This window comes from Numida meleagris, chromosome 3 (assembly GCF_002078875.1).
Source record: "Numida meleagris isolate 19003 breed g44 Domestic line chromosome 3, NumMel1.0, whole genome shotgun sequence".
NCBI lineage: Eukaryota > Metazoa > Chordata > Aves > Galliformes > Numididae > Numida > Numida meleagris.
Genome location: NC_034411.1, coordinates 75,133,923 through 75,155,696, shown reverse-complemented (window position 1 = coordinate 75,155,696; position 21,774 = coordinate 75,133,923). Strand labels below are relative to the sequence as shown.

General features: G+C 36.0%; 1 protein-coding gene across 6 annotated transcripts in view; it reads right to left on the bottom strand.

Annotated features, from left to right (window-relative positions):
* The window catches only part of MAP3K7 (mitogen-activated protein kinase kinase kinase 7), a 50,690-nt gene that overhangs the window by 27,242 nt on the left and 1,674 nt on the right, over nucleotides 1-21,774 (bottom strand). For 5 of the 6 annotated variants that reach the window (XM_021390247.1, XM_021390248.1, XM_021390249.1 and 2 more), the window contains exons 2-9: nucleotides 11,771-11,881; nucleotides 10,171-10,236; nucleotides 9,203-9,248; nucleotides 8,527-8,665; nucleotides 7,300-7,424; nucleotides 3,554-3,682; nucleotides 1,151-1,281; nucleotides 661-742 (exon numbers count right to left, since the gene is read on the bottom strand). In XM_021390247.1, the coding sequence (XP_021245922.1) occupies nucleotides 661-742; nucleotides 1,151-1,281; nucleotides 3,554-3,682; nucleotides 7,300-7,424; nucleotides 8,527-8,665; nucleotides 9,203-9,248; nucleotides 10,171-10,236; nucleotides 11,771-11,881 (829 nt within the window). Of the gene's footprint in view, nucleotides 1-660; nucleotides 743-1,150; nucleotides 1,282-3,553; nucleotides 3,683-7,299; nucleotides 7,425-8,526; nucleotides 8,686-9,202; nucleotides 9,249-10,170; nucleotides 10,237-11,770; nucleotides 11,882-21,774 lie in introns of those variants that run through there. The other variant, XM_021390250.1, reaches the window with a different exon arrangement.

Here is a 21,774-nt window from a genome sequence, read left to right as displayed (position 1 = left end):
AAATGGCAATCAATATGTATTCATTGCTTAAAGTTATAAATCATATCTTATAATCACGTGCTGAGAAGTGGAGAACACCTAGTAAAGACGGTAAAATGATACAGTGGAAAAGATTTTGAAATATAATTTGCAGATGGTTAAGTGGCAAAGTAGCCAAAGAAACTTCATTCAAAATGAAAGAAATTTGGAGGCAGAAAAACAAATCGGATAGCAGAACATGAAGACAGTTACTACTGAAGTGTGAAAACTTGTCTATAAAATCAGAGGACAGAACAATCTTTATTTCATATTAGTACAATTGTTTCTGTAGGGGAAACACTACCTGAAAGCCTAGCTTACATTTTGTTCTAGAGTTTTCCTTGTGCTTTGTTTAAATTACTGTACTTACTTCAGCTTAACACAGAATTACTGCAAGTTTCAACTGGGGACATTATACGCCAGTTTTCCATTAAAGACATACTGCAGCAAAACTGTTTGTCTGAGAACAATAAATATGCCGTGGTATGAGGTCTTAACAAAAAATTGATTCCTGCCAATACTTAAGATTTTGGAAAGGTTATCTTTTCTAATTCAAGTTCAAAATCAACATGAAACTGTATTTTACTACCCTTCTGTATCACTTCACATTTCCATTGTTTTCTCTTATTTATACAAGAGTACCTGTACTAGTGGCAGAGTTGCTTTGCCCTTCATCTGAATACTGGCAAGGATACTGCAGAGGTTCATCAGCTCCTGGAAAGTACTGTGATAAAAAGCAGTGTTTTAATGATAATAAAAATTAATTCTATAAAATAGTATAAATAGTACTTTATAAAATAATTCATAAATATAATAAATTCTATACTGTACATAAGACTTTATTTAGGAAAAGAAGTCAGATTATTTTAAATAATACATTAAAATAGATCTGTGACTCCTTTTATTAATTTCTTCACGTTTGTTATAAATGAAATACCCTATTCCTCCCACAAGATAAGAAATTATTCCCCTTCTTTACTGCAACAATTCGATTTTTTCATTTTCAAATCGAAGAGGAGAGAGGAAAACACAAGTCTGTCTTTAAAATGTGATAAAAGGCATACCTATAGTAATTCAATTTCTAAACTGAATAAGATCAGAAATGATTAAGATACGAAAATAAATTTAATACCCGCATCAAGTGGGTCATTATTTTAACAATTTCCTCCATGGAAGGTCGCTGTGAGGGATCCTTGGACCAACAACGGGTCATTAAACTCTCAATTGGTTTAGGTAAGTTTTTGATCAGTGGCGGTCGCGTACCTAAAATTGAAATTAGAAGAAAAAGTTAAGAAGACTTTAAGACTGACAGCATCTGATCTCTTTCTGATATTTTGCAAAACAACTACAGGAAGACATATAGTGAATTGTAGTCTGAAGGAGTTGGCCCACATTTCATCTTCTCTTTTAAACAAACAACTGACAATGTTCCTTTGTTTGCACTACATACAAGTTACAGATACATACAAAAAAAAAAAAAAGAAGAAATAAAATGAAATTTTTCCTGCAGTAGACATTTGCATAAATTCACTGACTGACCAAATACAGTGTATTGCAATGGTAATTAAAATGGGTAATGAACACGTTATAGCTTTCTGAAGAACAAAGCTCTAAGATGGGAAGTGCCAGAAGTCTTTGATATCTGCTGCTGAACTCACACACAAAGAAATATTTTTGAGGCTGCTTTTGCTCTTCCTGAAAAACTACTAAGCACAAGAAGCATCAATTCTGGATGACTTTTTCATGGACTCTACGTATTTTCAATTATGTATATTACTTCAACTGTAGTATAACCTATTCATTTGGTTTTGTTCCATTTTCTACTCTTATTATTTTAACAACAACTACAATTAATAGACATTCAGTTGTGCTTAACACATGAGATGTAGAGACATTTTGCAAAGAAAGCAGTGAGTACTTAAAAATGTATTAGCTGTTACAAATAATACATAAATTAAAACAGTTTAGAGAAGTAAAACAAAAAAAAAATTTCAAATTAAAGTGGACTTTTTCTTCCTCTATGAGCTATTTCTGCAATTTAGCAAGGTCTTCTGACTTACTAAATTCACATTTATAGTTATTCCTTTTATTAAGTCTCTCATCAGTCCTGACTCAATGACTTGTGTCCTTGAAAAACTGAAATGGAGAATCTCTCTCTTCCCTCAAAAATGCTATTGGCAATCATCTTTCCTTGTGTATCACTGACTGTAATACTCATCCATCCTACCAATGCCTGCCACCTTTACGTACTTGATCAAACAAGATGCCTATTCTCACCTTGAGCTTCTATCATTTAGTACTGAAACAATGACTCCCAGGCACAGTGCCAGCTGTCATTGCTTGCTTGTTAATTAGATCACCCAAGCAAGTTCATTCTTTCTTTGATGGTGTTTTTTCACAAATGGTAGAAACTCTTTGCAGACATTCAATGAGCTGTATCACTACCATCACTGCCTTCTTACAACTCAGCTTTGCCATGGTAACTGAAAGTACGCTGTTAGAACAGTTATACTACTAGAATTAAGATACTACAGTCTATTACTTTGACTGACATTGAAGCACTGCTTCAGCCATTGTAATTCAATCAATTCTCCTGTTTATTATCCTAAAGTGCTTAGGATATGGCTCTGTTCTATACTGTACCTAGCACAGCAAAGTCCTGCTCCGTGGCTGCAGGATCCTGCAGCAATTCAAACAGGATCCTGAAACAATTCAAACAGCAGAATGAAAAAAAAAAAAAAAAAAACCAGATAAAAAAACAAAGTAACATTTTTAATGCCCTATGATCCTGCAGCGTTTGACTGTTTTTAGCATTTTAAAATGTGGGTTAAGTTACTTGGAACTCTCACATTCGTAGTGTAAATGCCTATTTTTAAAAAAACCCTGAGTAAGAAAACTGCCATTTGTCTGGATAAAGGGGCTATTTTTTTTTTAAAGTACATGACTCAGACCACTGCCAAATCTTTTAAAATGGGGAGTTGTAACGAATGTACAGCTTTTCTCCCTTGTTTATTCATACAGTAGAATCATAGAATTAGCCAGGTTGGAAAAGACCTACAAGATCATCCAGTCCAACCATCCACCTACCACCAATAACCCCACTAAACCATGTCTCTCAACACAACATCTAAATGTTTCTTGAACACCTCCAGGGTCGGTGGTGACTCCACCACCTCCCTGGGCAGCCCATTCCAGCACCTGACCACTCTTTCAGAAAAGTAGTATTTCCTAATGTCCAGCCTGAATCTCCCCTGGCGCAACTTGAGGCCATTGCCTCCCATCCTATCACTAGTTACAAGAGAGAAGAGGCCAGTAGTTATATGTAGCAGGAAATGCAAATAATGTAGCAGCCAAATAACACAAAAACGACACTAACACAAAAGTATCTTAATATTTAATCTTTATGGCAGAAGTTCTTATTAAGTAAAGTATAGAACTGAAAAACTAATAATTTAAAGACGTACGCTTCAGAATGTTTAGCAAATTTATAGGTTAAATATACAACCTAAAATGCAGTTAAACATTTTCAACTCACCATTGTGAACTGCCCACATTATGCGGAAAGCTGGACCACCAATCTCATCGAAAGGTTTCCTACGGGTGATTACCTCCCAGAGAATAATACCCCAGCTGAAAACGTCACATTTTTCACTGTAATTGCTACCTGGAAGAAATCAGAAATATACTCTGTTTCTTTCCTATGTAACTTTTCTATAGCTCATTTTTAATAAGCACAGTTTCATGTGAAAAATAGCTCTGTATACTTCCTTTCACCTCATATTTGCTTTCTTAAGAAAACAAGGTTTTCTAAAGTTGTTTGATTCAAGCTAACTCAAGTCTGAAATCATTTGACAGTATGATCATTAAGAATGCCTCTCTCTGGAAATCAGTCCATTTCATTTGGAGTCATCCTGAAATGATAAACGGAGTCAGTTTGGTTATATAATATCAAATGCAATTTATTACATTTCAAAGATCTTTTGAATTCAGAACTTAACCTTGCTTGATCTAAATATTCATGTTGAACTCACTTCTTCCATATTAATCAGAATGTTAGCCATTCCTGTCATATCCCTTGGTCTCAATTAATTACAGGTCTTTAGCAGAATCATAAAGTTACCATATAAAGCATCAGCAAATTCCCCAATTCTTCACTGTCTTATTTCCTCTCTGTTTATTATTCTTACTGTTTTTGTCATGCCATTACTTAAATCAAGTTCCTTGATAACAAGTTAAATATTTCTAAGTCTCCTGTTACAAGTGAAGACCTACGGGTGATATATAATAACATTCAGAGACTACAAAAGGAAGACTGTATGTTCTGTTGCCCTAACTCATGCAAACATTGAAAGAAATGGGAATGGTTAATAACATGGTAATGGGAGCGTAAATATAAATAATAATTTTAAAAATTAATGTGTAATAAGAAAATATTACTGAGACAAACCATTTCATAAGTAGTGGAATTAATGAAGCCTAGTTTCATGTCAATATCCATCTTATAACACCCAGTTGCAACAGGCTCCATGCTTCCTATGACCCGTCTTCCTCTGGCCCCCAGTACCTCTGACAAACTGCAAGGAAAGCAGCGTACCCTCGGACCAGTTCTTGCAGACTGGACAGTCTGAAAGCTGAACTGAACAAACAGGCTGCAGCCATGTACTGGAATTCCCTCTAAGCAAGGGCACTCATATCAACTTCTCTCATCTACTGATTTTACAAAGCTTATAAGAACTTGGTATTTCTGAAACTGTTTACACTTTATCAAAGTAGCTAAATGTGGCTAATGAATTCAAAAATTTCTGAAGGGGAATAACGAAGTCAGCTTTCTCTTCAAAAGGTAGCTGTTAACAATGGCAGATTATAAGGGAAGCAAAGCACTCCTTCAGTCTATGCAGTGACAGCACTTCTAGCTACACATTCACCCCATCTTAGGCACTCCACTTTTGCTAGTTATTGTCCCCAGCAATGGCAAGACAGGAGCCCAGCAAGAGCTTTAATGCTGCTGTGGGGAGCAAAGCACTAAAGAATTCCACCCCTCTCCCTTTTGTCGAAACTCCTGTATGGCAAGAAGAAAGTGACAACTTTTAGTCCTCTTGTCTCTGCCAGATCTGAAGATCTGATGAAGTCACTTTTCAGTGGATAAAGCTGTCTAAAAATGATTCTGGGTACCGATGGAGGAGCGAAGACCTTATAGTACACAGTGGCAAGCAGACAGCCTATGATGGGAAAGTAATGTTATTCTCCTATTTGAGCAAGGAAATCCTATTTTGAAGCTGAAAACAAATCCTGAAAAGTGATAGTTCAAAACCAGTATCTAACATAAGGAGAACATCCTATTGTTTCATTACATAACAGACCCAGGTAGAATAGCAGATGCATCACTCTTCAATATCCAATTATCTCAAAGCATTTTAAAAGTAGTTTTGATAAAGGGAGCTCAGAGCTTAGAGTGCTTGCTTCTCTTTCACTTTATTCTATCTAAATGATATTATTTTCATTTAGACTGTATCATCTGTTACAAGGGTCTAAGTGCCCTAATACTTAAAACTGTGAGAAAGTCATAATATTAGGGAAACCACATCAATAACCACTTTTTAAGTCTGTCACCTACAAGAGATAGTTCTTAAGCCTTTTTAGTTCTCGACTAAAACTTAATACTAACACAGTACCAAAATAATTTTACTGCTTATCCCACTGTTAATTTCTGATGCAGTAGCGCATGCAAACAAGTTTAACAACTTTGACATAATTTTAATAGTCATTTAGTACATTAATACCTTAATTTCTGTCCCAAGAGTAATTTGATATGCTGCGTCACAGAATTTACTAGATTCCCTGATCTTTCCTTTATACTGATTCTTGCATAAAGATTTGTGGCATCATCAACAAAAGCTTTCAGAAAAAGGTACATAAAGCCAACTGTAAACTGAAAGCTTTTGCTGCCGTCCAACAATAAATTTGCAGTACAATATTTCTTTGTTCTGCCCTGCTGAATTCATGTAGCAGAGAAATTAAGATGAGCACTGTAAATCCGCACTTCAGTGCTCTTATTTCAAAATCAGTTTTTATTTATTTCACTCAAAACCAAAAATTTTGCTTTAACACTGTTAGTGCAATTGATGACTTCTAAAAGAACACATCTCTAATTTACACATTTTCTTTTAATAGTAAACAAACGTTAAGAAAGGAAGCACTCCTAGCTAAAGTCAAAGAAACGAAGTAGATGCTCCAATATAAATTGACAGAATGGAAAACTTTGTGGCACCGGAGGGAAACAGAATCATCCTTGGATGATTCCCCAAAGTAGCAAGCAGAAGAATAAGGTACCTTCAAAATAAAAGCTCCAAAGGTGGTGCCCAGGAGAAAACCCTTCCCAGAAATGTTAACTCTGGACACTGCAAAACAGAACACCTGCTTTCTGAAGCAGGAAGATGACATCTCCAGATGCCTCCACTAATCACAATCAGTGGAAAAAGGTGTTTAATTTGCAATCTAATGACAATTGTATTATTTCTCTAGTAATAACAAAGCAATTATATCTATCTAATTATCAACTGTCATCAGCCTTTCCCAGCTACACTCAAAGAAATAACTTGTTTTCTTACTTAACTAAATTAACTATTAATAACAAGTTTCTCAGTATGCAGGGAAGAGGAAGTACATCAAACCTCTAGAGATGAAGAAAACTAAGAAAGAGACACAAAGAAAACCAGACAAAAATGGAATTACAAGAAAGTGGAGGTTTGAAAATGAAGGCAATTATGTTCAATTTAGTGACACTAACAGGCAAACTCTAAAGATAAAAGCTGATCAGAATAGAGAGTGAAAGTAATAACAGTATATTTAAATGTCAAGAGAATTTGAAATTACTTAAGAATCTCAGTAATAGCACAATACTTGTGAAATAGCCTTCTATTACTTAGCTTTACTTAGTTATTAACTAAAGAAGAAACTACAGCTGTCTAAAGGTATCCCTTATGTAAACCTTGGAAATGACACAAGGGTCTCACATCTTTAAGGAATTAAGAATAATACTAACACGATACAGTCTGCTTGGTGCTGCTCTTTGAAAATTTGCATAATTTTTGGCAATATACATACAGACTATAAAATAAAAGTTAGACGTCTGCCAAGACACTTTCAACTGCTATCTCTAACTTCAATATGACGATTGAAATAGAACTATAACTAATCGGTGTTTTTATTTCTTATACAAATACATTCAAAGTTGCACCCCTATAAAGAACGTATAATAACAACACCATAAATTATTGTTACCTTCAAAAACTTCAGGTGCCATCCAAGCAGCACTTCCCTTATTGTTGGTCATGTGTGTTTGAATATCACAGGCTGTACCAAAATCACAGATTTTTAGAACTGTCCCCCCAGCTACCAAGAGCAAACTGTCAAGGAGAAAAGAATAAAAAAAAAAAAAATCAAAGTTGTAGGATGAAATAGCCTGGTGATAAAACATGGAATTTTTATCCCAACAGTGATTCCAATACAAATGAATATCTGGGGCTTTGCTTCTCAATGCTTTAATTTTGTAATTTGAGAAATAATTAAGATCACTTGTGCCTAATCTGAGCATATAAAATAGTTTTTAAAGAATCAAATATATTTTGCCATTTATTCATATTTCTACGTGCTAGATTTTAAATATTCTCAGGCATAGCAACCCACTAAGTGTATATTGACAAAATTTAGTCTTTCGGATGGGAGAGAACAAAAAACAAATGCTGTAACAATTTTTGCCAAAAGAATTATGATTAAGACTCCCATTAACACCAGTCAGTGTAGTTATTTAAATCTTAATCAAAACTGGGGATATAAGAGAGAATTCAAGATTTGAAGTGTGACTTCACACTATAATTTGATCTGGTGTAAGTGCTGGCTATCACCAAAAGTGCGTGATCCTGCAGATCACTTTTTCCATCAAACCTGTGGAACCAGATCTGAAGGTTGTACAGCTCTAAGATGAGTCAGATCAACAAACTGCCTAGACAGAATAGATATTCCTTTTTATTTCAGTGGAAAGTGGTGAGAGATTTTGGCTATGGCTAGTGGAACGGGCAAGAGGAGAAGACAGAATAAGATGATCATGTCAGATTAAATAAGACAATATCAGATTAAATACGACATCAAAACCAACCAACCCAATACTCTCTTACTGAATACCACTACCCATTGTAAAACGGGGACACTTTACATGCCTCTGATTAGGAACCTTAGGAGCTCTATTCCTATGAAAATCCTCTCCTGTGAGAAAGGGCAGGAGCAGGATGTTTTTCTGGTTTAATGGAAATAAAGTGACTACAGTTTGTTTCCTGTACCATGCGCCATCACTGTAACTGAAGCTTCAAATGCACAGTTTTCATTTAGAATACAGTACATCCAATAAATGTATTATCAGTTAACGGTGTTTGTGCCAAATACTATGAAATTATTAAAAATCATCTTCAATTCAAACTGTAAGAAGAAATGAAACATAAGCCATAAACCTACTTTGGTGGTTTCAGGTCTCTGTGAATTAGAGCCTTTGGTTTCATACTGTGAAGATATGCTACTCCTTGGGAACACTGTAAACACCAACTCATTGCGTGTGCAGCAGTATAATGAGGCAGAGGTTCAGCACCATGCAGCACTGCAAAACAAAGGCACAAACTAAAAAGAACTTTATTGCATATTACAACAGATACAATGGAGTTAACAACATACCAATCAGAAAGCTGTACGGAACCTACATACTTATCACTGCAACTTAAAATATCCTTTTGCAGACTGTTAAATTAATGGAAATGTCAAAATAATGTCTAAGTTTTAGTATGTTTCTCCTAATACTTTTACACTAGTATTCTGCCAACCAGTGATTAACAATATGAAAAAAGTTGCTTGTTCTCAGGAAGAGGTAAAGTCTATGTTAAACAACTACACTGCGAATTCACGAGTAAGGGAGAGTTTTTTCAAATGATTTCCATAGGAAAATCTTAATTGACTTTTACAAATATTATCAAACTGCTATCAAGAAACAAATGAATAGGCTTAAAAGTAATTTTTTGAAGTATATTTCTTTCTCTTCAAATTTCTTTTAAGACATACATATGAAGTGACATTACATTTTTGATATTTTCCCTAACACCAGCCCTTCAGCTCCAGGAGGAGATATTAAAATGATACTCACCATTGTATAGAGAACCTCCTTCAGCATACTCCATAACAAGACACACCTTTGAGGAGAGGGGACAAAAAATATGGATGTTTTAAATGGAGGGACAGAAAACAGATTTTGTAAACCAAAAGTTCTCTGAGAGGATCTGCAATGTTCTACACCTAAGCTAATAGGACATTTAACTATGAGGTAGAGTCAGGCATAATGTAAACAGAAATTAGCTTTATATTTAATTCCCACCGTAAGTTAGGAAATAAGGGAATGCACTTTCTCCCTTCCCTCCCTCATCTTAAAAATCAAGCACCGTCTTCAGACTGCAATTCATTTGCCTTTACTATTTTCTCAGAGTGGCTTTCAACAGTTTTAAGTACCACATCAAAAGAATGTAGTTAGTTTTAAGAAAAAGGTGATGCAGCATTATTTTAGAAAATTACAAATTCCACATCAGAATTAGTTAAGGACATATTTGTCCTGTCACAGTACTTGCTCTTCTGCTTTCACTATTTGTGGGACCGTATGCAGCTGTGCCATGAAGACAGCAAATCCTGAAAACCGCATAGACGAGAACAGGATCTGATTTACAAGCTATGATTCATGCGTCGCTAATTTATTTCATTTCTGCACTGCTGATTGGCAATTAATAGGACTATACGTCTGAATGACACTGCATATGTAATATGCTAGATGCCATTTTGACAAATTGAAATATAACCAGTGTTTAAAAATGTTTTTTAGGATTTTCTTGAAGAATGTTATTTCTCCTAACAGAGGAGAGAAAACAACAACAGAAAACACATCTGAAAATATTAACCAACCTACACACCTCTATCTATACCTGCACCAATAAGCCTTATTGCAGCTTAAACATATCAAAGTTATATAAAGCACACTTTTTGGTATATAAATTACACATTTATGTGTTGATGCTTGCATATGGTAAGCTAGTTACCTTTCGTTGCACTGACAAAGCTATAACTTACTGGGTTTAGACAGGCTCCATATAACTTGACAATATTGGGATGGTTTACTCGTGACAATTGTCGAAGCTGCAATACAAATCACACTTAATTTCAAACCATGGGAAAAAAATGCTAATGATTTATTTTCACATCTATAATTCATACACAACAGCAGCAACTAAAGTTTTACGCGTCTGCATAAACCTCGATGGTGATTTGAGAAATTACAAGACTAATGTCATTTTTTGCATTTAAATTTATATAATTAGATTTGTGTCTAATTTAAACTGAATTTAAAAGAAATTTTCAAGAAATGAAATTTAAAGACTTTTTCTTTTCAGATGTAGTAAGAACATTAAAATCATAAGCACTGTGCACCTCTGGCTTTTTAAAGGTTTTGTGGTCTTGTGCTTTTCCTTCAAGTCAGACTGCCTAACCTCATAAGTAATCTAAATTATAATGGCTTTACAAGCAACAAAGAAAGCTACTCTTCTGGGAAAAAAAAAAATGCCACAAGCCTATAAAATATACTACTGGGTTTAATATTCATGTGATGCAGTTCCAAGAGCCTACTGCTGCTTGTTCTGATAGTGTTTAGAAACATGCGTACTATAGAGAGGAGACTATTTTGCACTGAATTTTTCTTTACCCTTAGACAGAAGGAAAGGCAAAAGGAATTTTTTTCCTTTACATAGACTTCTGAGGCAGCTTATGCTTTTTGCCATTTGGTCTATGGATCTAATGGTATTTTTTCTGTGCATCTTGGAAGTTCTAATAAAACCGGAATATTACATCTGATGCTTGCACTGTGTAGGCCTTCTTGAATCCCAGTAATTATTAAAAATTTCTTGGATTCTCAGATCTCCTTCTAACACAAAAATGCTAAGAGACTCATCTGATCTACTCGGTATTAAATTAGACTAAGATTAGAAACACTGAAAACTTACAGTATTAATAAACAGCATTTTTACATAGAGAGACCTGTAACAAATATGCTTCCTTTACTCCTTAAATATGTTACATTTTTAGTTCAATGGCTAAGTGATTTATTTTTAATAAATTTTGTCTATCTCAAACATCTTAGATTCTTACTAAGCAGCGTGACATGATACACCTCATTTAAAATATCTAGCACTTAATTCTAGAAAACATTATACATCTTGGGAAGTTTATCAGTATATCTGAACTACCCAAAATCTTTTTAAGAAAATAGACATTGAATGGATGAATGACTTGTCCTTAAACGATTCACATGTATTAATAAATCTACACATAAAAATGACAGAATGATTCAAGCTGTTGAATGAAGATCCTAGCTCAAGCACCTGGAAGTATTAATCAGCTCCAGGACACTGATGGGTATTTCAGCTGTGTCTTGACTTCACACTGAGACAGAATCCAGAAAGCGGTGTTTCCCCTGCCTCTCTTTTCCTCTTTCCTTCCAGTTTTTATGAGAGTGAGCTAAAGGAGGTGCAATGTGCTCTGACTGTCCTATCTAGCATTGTACTGGGTACCTTAGACTGCATGGACTTCGTAAAACAGACATAGTTTTTAATACTCAAATTTAACATGAAAAGAAAACAAGCTCTACCAAAATCCGTGATTGCCAAACTTACTGTACCTCTACAATGAAGGCTTTTCTTTCAGATTCACTTTCTATTTGTTTAATGGCTACATCCTTTGCTCGCCATTTTGCCTTGCAGACCACACCAAAGGCTCCTCTTCCAACAACCTAGAACGAGATGATACGAAACTCTTAAGTTAAAGCTTGATATGTTTTAATTTTCTGCTCAGAACTTCACAAATAGAAAAGAAATTTAACTTATTTATCTTCTGTATTACTCTATGCTTGCTAGTAATAGAGGAATTCAAAACTCTGAAATTAAAATGCATATGCAAAAAACTATACAGAACTATCCTGAAGTCTGGATGGGATGTTCAGTATGATCACAATTATCCTTCCACTTTCTTGCAGGGGCCTCAATAATGTCAGAAACGGAAAATTTTCCTGTGAGTCTTGCAGGTAACCACAGTGTCTATATAACTATGCTTTCCCCATTTTTCTTGATGTCTGTTGGAATCACATTGCCTAAATGTAATACAAAGACAGACAGGAGCTATAATCTTCTCTGCTGTCATGGTTTTGTGATTTTCGGTTATTGGTATTCCACATCATAACATCATGTAGTGGACATACCTAGTTCTCAGAAGAGAAGGACTACTACATTCCCCACGGCACTTTGCTCCTCTGTTACCATTTTCCAGCCGGAGGGAAAAAATAAAAGCTCACAGTATAAAAACTTGCAGATCACGAGACCTCGTCCCTTTTTCCGCCGTCTCTCGTCTTGGCAGCACCTCGCTCTCCAGCCGTCTTATCGTCGGTAGTAGAGTAAGGCCTACCTTGATTTTGGGACATTCTCTCTCTCTGTATTGGATTTATCAGCTTAAATTGTAATTATATTGTATTATAGTGTGTTGTTTTGCATTCCGATATCTTATTTAGTAAATTAGTTTGTTCCTCCTCAGATTGTTGCCACTGTTCTTTGCTCTCAGGACCATCTCCTTCCCCTTTTCCCCTTTTCCCTTTTCCCGGGGCGTGGACCCGTGGATCCCCCGTCCCCTTTGTCACGGAACCGGGCCGAACGCCCCATAAACCGTTGACATCTGCAACTTCACAGAAGCTGTAGTAGCCACTTCACCATACTATGTTATCCAAGAAGCCTTTAAAAATAGAAAACATCTGTGAAGAAGCTCATTATTTAGAACAGTTTTTACAAACTCAGCATGAGAATGAAAGCAGGACAGAAAGAAATGCCCTTTCTCTGTGAAGTTACTTTCAGTTATGAGTGAGTTATAAAGTACTGTCAATTCAAATTTCACTTATTTTACTGCACTTTTTCAGGGGAAAAACAGCAATGTACAGGAACAAGAACAAAACTTGCATATGCAATTTAAAATTGAAACAAGACCATCATCCACAGTGACTCTAGCTTCTACAGGAAAGCACAGACAAGCAAGTAGTTATATAAATATATGCCTGAAAGAGAGAGGTTGGAGAAGAAGAGGAGAAAATGGAAGGTACAGAGAGGCATAAAAGAAGCTAAGGGACAGGAGCTCCTTGAAAAGAGTGCAAGATGGAGCAGGTATGAAGGATGGGGAAAGAAGAAAAGTACAAGGGGCTTGATACGTTGGTCTCAGATTCAGAAGCTGGCCATAGCAGCTTTTTTGGGGGAGGGAGTGGTAGGTAAAGGAGAAGAGAAGTGGAGTGGGCAGAGAAAACAACAAGCGTGGAGTGGAAGCGTTTACAAATGTGATTATAATAACAGTGCATTATGGCAGAGTTTAATTTTACTGAAATGGGTAACACACACCCACATAAATATTATTTTAGTTCGAAAAACAGACTTCCAAAATTACATTCAGTCTTCACTAGAGCCGTATTTATTTATAACTTTATCCAAAAAAAAAAAAAAAAAAAGAGAGAGAGAAAAGGTGCTTTGGAAAAAAAGAAGAGAATATTCAAAATTTTAAAATAAAATACAAAAAAAGAGATGGCACAATTAAAAGACAGACAAAAAGTATAAACCGGAAAATCTGATACTGCATCCACATTATAAACATTGCAGAGATTCTTACAGGATTGTTAGTGAAGTCACTCCTTAACAGAATGTCTTCTTACAAGTAAAACATAGTTCAGGGCAGTTCAGTGAGTAACTGCACATTCCCAATGGTTAAACAATGCAAAGTGCCTGCTGCCTGAATGCTCATCCTTTGAGGCAGTAATATTTAATGGTTTTGCCTCAAAAAATTGAGATGCCCCACCTGTATAGAGGTAACTTTAAAGTAGATGTGAAGGCAACAGTGTCCAGGAATGTACAACCTGCCAAGGCCCCGTGTCACAGTGGCCTGTGACTATCAGGTATGTAAACTATGCTCTAGTGATGTTCAGCCTACTAGGTTTCATAACAAATACATAGTGAAGCTGATTTCCCCTAAGAACAGGGGAACAGAGGCAGATGTATTTATAGCTGCAGGTACATAGCTGAAGACCTGCTACAATTTCATGCTAAACATCACAAAATCTACAGTCAAAGGGCCGATCTGAAGAGAAAATCAAAACAATCCAGATTTTTATATTAAGAAAAGAAGTATGTGAGACCTTCTTGAAAAGTCATTTATGGATAGGAAAGACAGCTGCCCAGGAATGGTGATCAATGGCATTTTTCTTTTCTGGTTTCCTTAATACACTCAAAAAGACTGTCTCTTCTACATCATAGCACACATGCCCAGCCTTCTTACCTTCACCCACTACATACTGAATCTACCAGAGAACTACAGCATGTCCACCACATGCTATGTTCTTTCTTCCCAAAAAGGGACATGCTGACTGTAATGCCTTTCTCCAGCTACAGCATAGGACCAAGACTCTTCTCATGAAATAACATACACCAACTACTTTCTTGCAGCCCACAAGATAGTTTGGAAACCTGGAGCCAAACAAATGATCACTTACTACAGAAAAATAAATGGTAAACACTGAGTCATCTGAAGACCTCAAGACCCCGAAGTCTATTTGTTACCTTCTCTTCTCACTTAGACCACGTTTTGCACAAAAACACCCAAGTTACTGACCTTGGAAGCCCCCCACCTTCTTCCAGTAGCACAAGCAAGCTGTCCTTCACAACATCCCTCCACACCCCTCACAACCAGATTGACAGTTGATGAAAACTCTCAATCTGTTGGTGCACTGTATGTTTGCACTTCATAAAAGCACTGATTTACTAAACACATTGAAACCAAGATCATCTACTAAGCAAGCACACTTAGATAGTAGCCTGGTCACAGCACAGCAGTACTAAGGAAATGCTGTTAAATAAAGCAGGATGTCACAGAGCAACTCGTGCATGAACTGCACTGGTACCAGCAACTCAGTTCCAAGTCTGCTGCTATTCTACAACACAAAGACACCCAAACTGATGGAGTAACTGAGAACTTTATCCTCTGCTTAGGGAAAGAGAGTTGTGCACATAATGATTTGTCCTATCTGGAGACAACTGACATTAAGCCTGAGTGAGTCTCCATTTCTAAATGTACAGTTACTCATATCCTTAATGTTTTTTGACTATAGCTCATAGCTCCGTTCCATTCAATCCAGTGATGTGGAGGAGGAAGAAAAAAAAGCCACTCAAAGATACTTCAAACCCTTCAAAGATTTTGAAGATATCACATACAATCCAAAGACATCAGATAAAATCCAATGAAAAATTTCACTTTTTTTTTTAACTTAGACTACATAATTTACAACAATATCTGATAAATGAAGTTTGCTTTTTGAGAGGCTAGTTGTATCTTCCCTTGCTGAAAAGATTTGTGTATCTATATTTTTCACTCTCTACAACTATCTGAAAGGAGGTCGTAGTGAGGTGGGGGTCATCCACTTCTCCCAGGTAACAGGGCAAGAGGTAATGGCCTTAAGTTGTATCAGCAGAGGTTCAGGTTGGATATCAGGAAAAATTTCTTCTCAGAAAGAGTAGTGAAATAGGCTGCCCAGGGAGGTAGTGAAGTCACTGTCCCAGGAGGTGTTCAAAAAACATGTAGATGTAGCACTTGGGAACATGATTAGTGTGTATGGTGGTGATGGATTGAAGCTTGGTCTAGATGACCTTAGAGGTGTTTTCCAATCTTAATGATTCTGTGAGTCTATGAGATTTACAAGTATACATTTATATTAGTAACAAATATCTCTTGCATTTGATTTCACCGTCAAATTCAGCCCATAAGCCAATACGATAGCATACTCTGCCCTGAAGATAAATCTATGACTATCTGCAGATTTAATACCAAGAATCTGTAAATAAATACCACTAATCAGATGCAGTTGAGGACATCCTGCCAATGATTGCTAAAAAAAAAAAAATAACAAAAAAAAAATCAGTGTCAAGTGCAAACAGGAGGAGTTTACCAGACAACGCAGTCAAGGTTTCATAACAGTTTATCAGTGACTTTGTGCCTGCTTGTGCAGAGGCTTAAACTTCAGGAGAGGACACAAATGCAATAAATATTTATCTGGGATACAGGGAAAACAGAGAAGAGTGAGCAAACATCAAGAGCAGTGATGGATTGGATACAAACTTGAAGTTTACTGCATATGGTAACCCACAGTATGTCTTTCTTACATAATGGGGAAAAATATTTACTGTAAAAGACATTCTTTATAAACAACAGAACGAATCTAGTGCTAGAATCCACTTTCATTTTTTTATTCCTTTTAGGTTTTCAACAAACTTATTCTTTAAAGGACTAAGTGTTGGAATTTGTCAGAACAGTTCAACAAAGGCACTGAGTAAAGTTTCCTTCAACACCGTGTACTGGAACTAAGTAACTTAATAGCACAGGAGGAAAGCGCTGTCTGAACTTTAATTTCTTCATGCTCATTCCTTCTTGTCCCCTGCTGCTGGTGCCACACCATATGTTTGGGCAGTAGCGCATATTCTGAATTATATGAAGCACAGTTAATGGAATTATTGACACAACAAATCAATAAACAGCAGTTGATCCGTAGCACCGTGTATGTTTGGAAAATGATCTAAAAATAAACACATTCTTTTGGTAAAAGACTTTGGCCCTTTAAATATCTTATAAGATAGAAAAGGAAAACACAGGGCAGATTACAGGTTCAGAAGCAGAACAGTGTTGCTTCTACTAATCCACATAATAGTTTGTCAAGAATCACTGAGTTAGTACTTGACACAGACTTTTTAAACTGGCAGAAATGCTTAAAGAGCTTTATAGATCAAAAAGATTGTACCTGAATATATTCTTCTCTCTATAAAACTCACACCAGTAAAAAGTTACGTTTTAGTGTGTGACAAAACAACATAGCAAAAGAGAGTGCCATTTGCATGTTTTCCAGATAGTGTATTTAGAGTCTTATTTAAAGAATATGAACCATACAAGATCCATGGAACAAACATTACCTCTGCCTCTGTGTACAAATAGTATCAAATGCTGTACGTAAACAAAGATACATGATACTGACTGGTAAGTATGTAGACTATACCCGCTGCTAAGAATGTAGACTAGAAATCATGTAGGAAAAAGAGACTGCAGATATGTTAAGGATGTATTTTGTACCAAGGGATGTGAAAAGTATTGTGTTCCCTAACCAAATTAGGAAAATGCATGAATGAAACTACATGTATTTTGATGCACTATTCCCCTATCAAACGTCAAAACTGTACAAAGATTAACTTCAATTTTATATCAGCTGTTTTCTATTCATACAAATGTATTAAGAAACAGAAATAGTTTTTATCCCTATCCATGAAGTTTCCATGTCATTTAGCTCTGTATGTTGGATACATGGTGCTTTTCCTTCTAAAAAGACATTGCTGAATATGCTCGACAGCAATAAAATGTAATAACTCCCTGGTTAGCATACAGAGTATTCTTTGGAGAACTGCCTTCATCATTTGCAACATCTACACTACACTTTTGTTTATGGTTATGGGAAGCAAGACAGGCATTTCCAAATTACCAAAATGGAACAAAACCTGTGTTCCAAACAAACAGCAGTCTCTGAAGTGTCTTTAATGTCTGTTCATCTTTTTTATTGCTGGCATATTTGGAAATGAAAGATTCAATGAACCATTTGGAACCCTCAAGCTTCAAACACAATACAAGATGGAGAAAAAAGTTTGACAATGCAAAAAAGTAACAAAAGAACCCACAAAACCCAGGTTAGAGGCCCTGAAATATATACCTAAGTTTTCTATTATTCATTTTGGCAGCATCAAATTCCAACTTCTGTTCCCCTGTGTTTGTTATGCTTTATTATGCAGGTTGAAGTAAATCAGCCCCATGCCATGAATGACTGTGGCCATTACTCTGGCAGCACTATTATGAAGGAGCTCAGATCTGCCAATTCTTACAGCTGAGTTCTTTGACAGGCTGAGTTTATTTGTACTAGTGCTCAACCCAACTCTAAACATTACTTGTCCTTTTTGGGATTGATACAGCAAACAACAACAAAAATTCACACAACTCCAAAATAATAAAAAAAAAACCATAAGCAATCCCACTAACATCTAGATATTATGTCTAGTTTAAGATATACAAAAATTGTAAGAAAAAAGATTTCTTAATGAAAAATCAGTGATTAAAAAACAATTTGTATTCTTAAATATACTTAATTTCTGTTTGCCACAAACTGATGCAGGCAGTCCTTGTTTACGAAGGCATCATCTACTGGAGTTGGACAACACTGTGCCACTATTATTTGGTGACTTGGCTAAACTGAGTTCAATTCTGTTGTAAGTAATAAGTAATCATTCTCTTTTCAGCTTCTTCAGAACATGCTTATGGAGTATCAAAATACCATTATGCTTGTTCCTAATGTTATGAGTGCTTCCACAAATTTTTTTTTTTTTTTTTGCTTAAGTATACAACTCCCTGTATGTAGATAGCTCACTCATTCTAAGAAATGCGTGCAACTCAAGCAAAGATAACAGTTTGTCAGGTTACACCTTCATTCCAACTTTTTACATACTCACAGCCTCAAGAACTGAAACCATTTCAATTAGCTGTAATTTAAAAATATTAACAAAATATTTGTCCCATGGTCTAGTATTAATCATCTTATTCTATTACAGCAGCATAGATGGGGAGATTCAATTTTCAGACAAAATGCTGCATAAAGCAGCACTCTAGGTAAAGGACTCCAACATGAGCCTGGCTTGCTGGTCTGATACAGCCTGGTACAGTGCTGGTCTTCAAAAGCATTGTGCAGTCGGTAAAGTAGTTCTAGAATCCATAGGGTAGGACAAGTAAGGGTTACATGAAGATTGTTTTGTTGTTCTATTTTTCCCAGGGAAAGACCTTCCCCCCATATTTCTGATAGCAGTTACATTGTCATTCGGTTGTGACATTACCTGCTGCATTAAGCATGGATGTTTATTATTATCTCATAAATAAAGCTTACTTTCACCACTGGCATACAAGAACCTGCAAAGTTTCTTTCCCAAGCATTCTTTATGAGCGTGAAGTAGCAGTATATTTTAGAGGATGCAAATCAATCCATTGAACATAGATATATGCGTATAAAAAAATGTAAAGTCTTACATTAGTGGTTTAGCAGATTGTTAGCAATTTTCTAATGTTTTATTGCAAGCTAGATTTCATCCACATGAAATTGATGTTGTGTAATTTTGCCTCTAAATTCACACTCCGGTTTACACTTCAGTTGTTTTGTCATGTAGTTGAATGGTGAGAATCTTCGCTGATATAATTTAAAAAATTAAATAGTCCTTTGAATTAAATCAGAAACGCATTTAAACTAAATCACAAAAATTCTGTCTTACGCTTTCACCTTCTACTCATTTGTCAGCTTTGCTTTGGGATGCCCACCTTTGCACCTTAAAGGCTTACTTTCTGGAAAAGGTGAGAAGTTGCAGATGTGACTAACTTCAAATGGATTCCTAATGACTACCCTGAGCTCTTTAGAACCAAACCTTTTGTACTCAAATCAGATATCCAAGAGTATTGTTCAGATCTCAGCTCACACCTGCAGTTCTTGTCTATGCTCCTTCCAGTCGTGAAGATTTCTGGCACAGGTATTCTGTAACTGAACACAATCCTCCAGGGATTGTTTTTATAAAAACAACAAGTCTTACACAGATTTAGTAACAGTTTCATGTTCAGCAACAGTTTACACAATCCAGTGTTCCCTTGCAGCTCAAGGAATGTAACTGGTTACTGCATCTCATTAACTTCGTAAAGTTAACTACTATAAAGGAGAGTAAAAAGGATTTGTCTCACTGAATTCCTGATATGTTTGTCTCTAAAGTGCTCTGCTCACAAATTTCAAGGATCGCTACACAATTTTCAGCACACTTCTCACATAGCTGATGAAATTATTCACCTGTTTCAAAAATATCTAATGAAGGTAAACTGAATCCTTAGCTACTAGCACCTCAAGTAGATTTGCTAAATTCAGTATTTAGAAAGCTGACATATTCATCTTAAAGAAAACATTCCCCTACATCCCCTCCAAATTAACTACTGTTCAATTAGATCGTTGAATGCACACTTCAATACATATTACATCAGGAGAGTGTTAAAAACACTTTAAAGTAATTTACATCTCCATCAGCTCAAAAGTAACTTGCAGCTGAGCAAACATGGTGATGATTTTCAACCTATGTCAGGCAGTGCCTGGGCAGGACCACAGCATTTAATTTAACTCCAACTCATTCTTAATAATTATCTCCATATTTTGCTTTGGCCTAAGCTCTTCTAACAATGAAAAGATTGCTTGGTTGGAGACATGGTTGACTTATGCGAAGTAATAATGCAGGATAGCCACATATTGTCACATGTGTGGTAGATAAAACAAAATATGGTATATTCTTGGTAGGATCCAGCAGAGATCAGCTAAACCTAAATGGAAGTTCACTTATAGATCTCACGTTTATTAGCAAGGACTCAGTGCCTTCAAGTATTTCAGAACTTCCATATCTATTAATAAACCCGTGGCAGAGTGGAACTGCTATCTGCTGACAAGACAGCCTTGATAATACAACAGCAAAGCTATGATTATACAAGCATTCATTTGAGTTTCCAGTGTAGATCTGTTGACGCTCCATTGCGAAACATCTGAAGCTCATCGGGTATATAAAAGTTAGACCATTTTGAGTACTTACAGCCAGTTAAAAACCTTTGAAAGCTTCTGAATCTGCAGAGAGAGTACTGAAATTTTTCATTAACAGCATATGTTTTGTTATGACTGTAAAGTTGTTAGAAACTGCACCATGAATTGCACCTGTGAATGCCCACAGAACCATGCTCAGACCTTGCTTTCCTTAATCCACCTGTTTTACTGTAAGGTAGATCTTAACTCTTTCACTGTGCAATGACATTTAGACTGTATTCAGCACTATGGTAGCCCCATTGCCTAATAAAAGTTTCTCATAGGACAGGTATAAAAAGCGTAACTCAAAATGTTACAACAGCTGTCAGCAGCTTTCCTCATGACAAGAACACTTCATCAAGGCTCCCTTGCTTATATTACATGAGATTTGTCACCTCCAACAGAAATACTACTTTGAGGATAATGCAACAATCACATTAAATAAAGCACAAATTGCTGCTTAGGCATCATCTCTACATAGATTTTTTTAGATATACTCCTGTCTCTGCAGGTGCTACTATGGCAAGTATGTAAGGCATACCCATGCTCTGAATGCTAAAACTTGGAACGATAAATTCCAGTTACACCAATTACACGCTAAGCAGCTCCATATTTCCTACATGTAAATGGCAATACAGCCCTTGCTAATAGTCTTCCCAAGGGTGCTGCGAGGATTAAAGATTTGCATAGTGTTTTATTCATTCAAAGTGCTATGTGTAAGGCATTATATGTGTTACTAACTTTCAGGAGCCACCACTGGGCACCTTTTCAGGATGGCTAAATTCCTATCAACTTTATTTTCTTCTTTGGGTGAGGAGAGCAATTTCTCCTGAAAAATGTGACTTGATCCTTGTCCATTAGTAAGCAATGCACAAGCATCAACATACCGTCAAATGCAAAAATACCTTTGGTTCCCAAAAATCATGAAATTCCCTCAT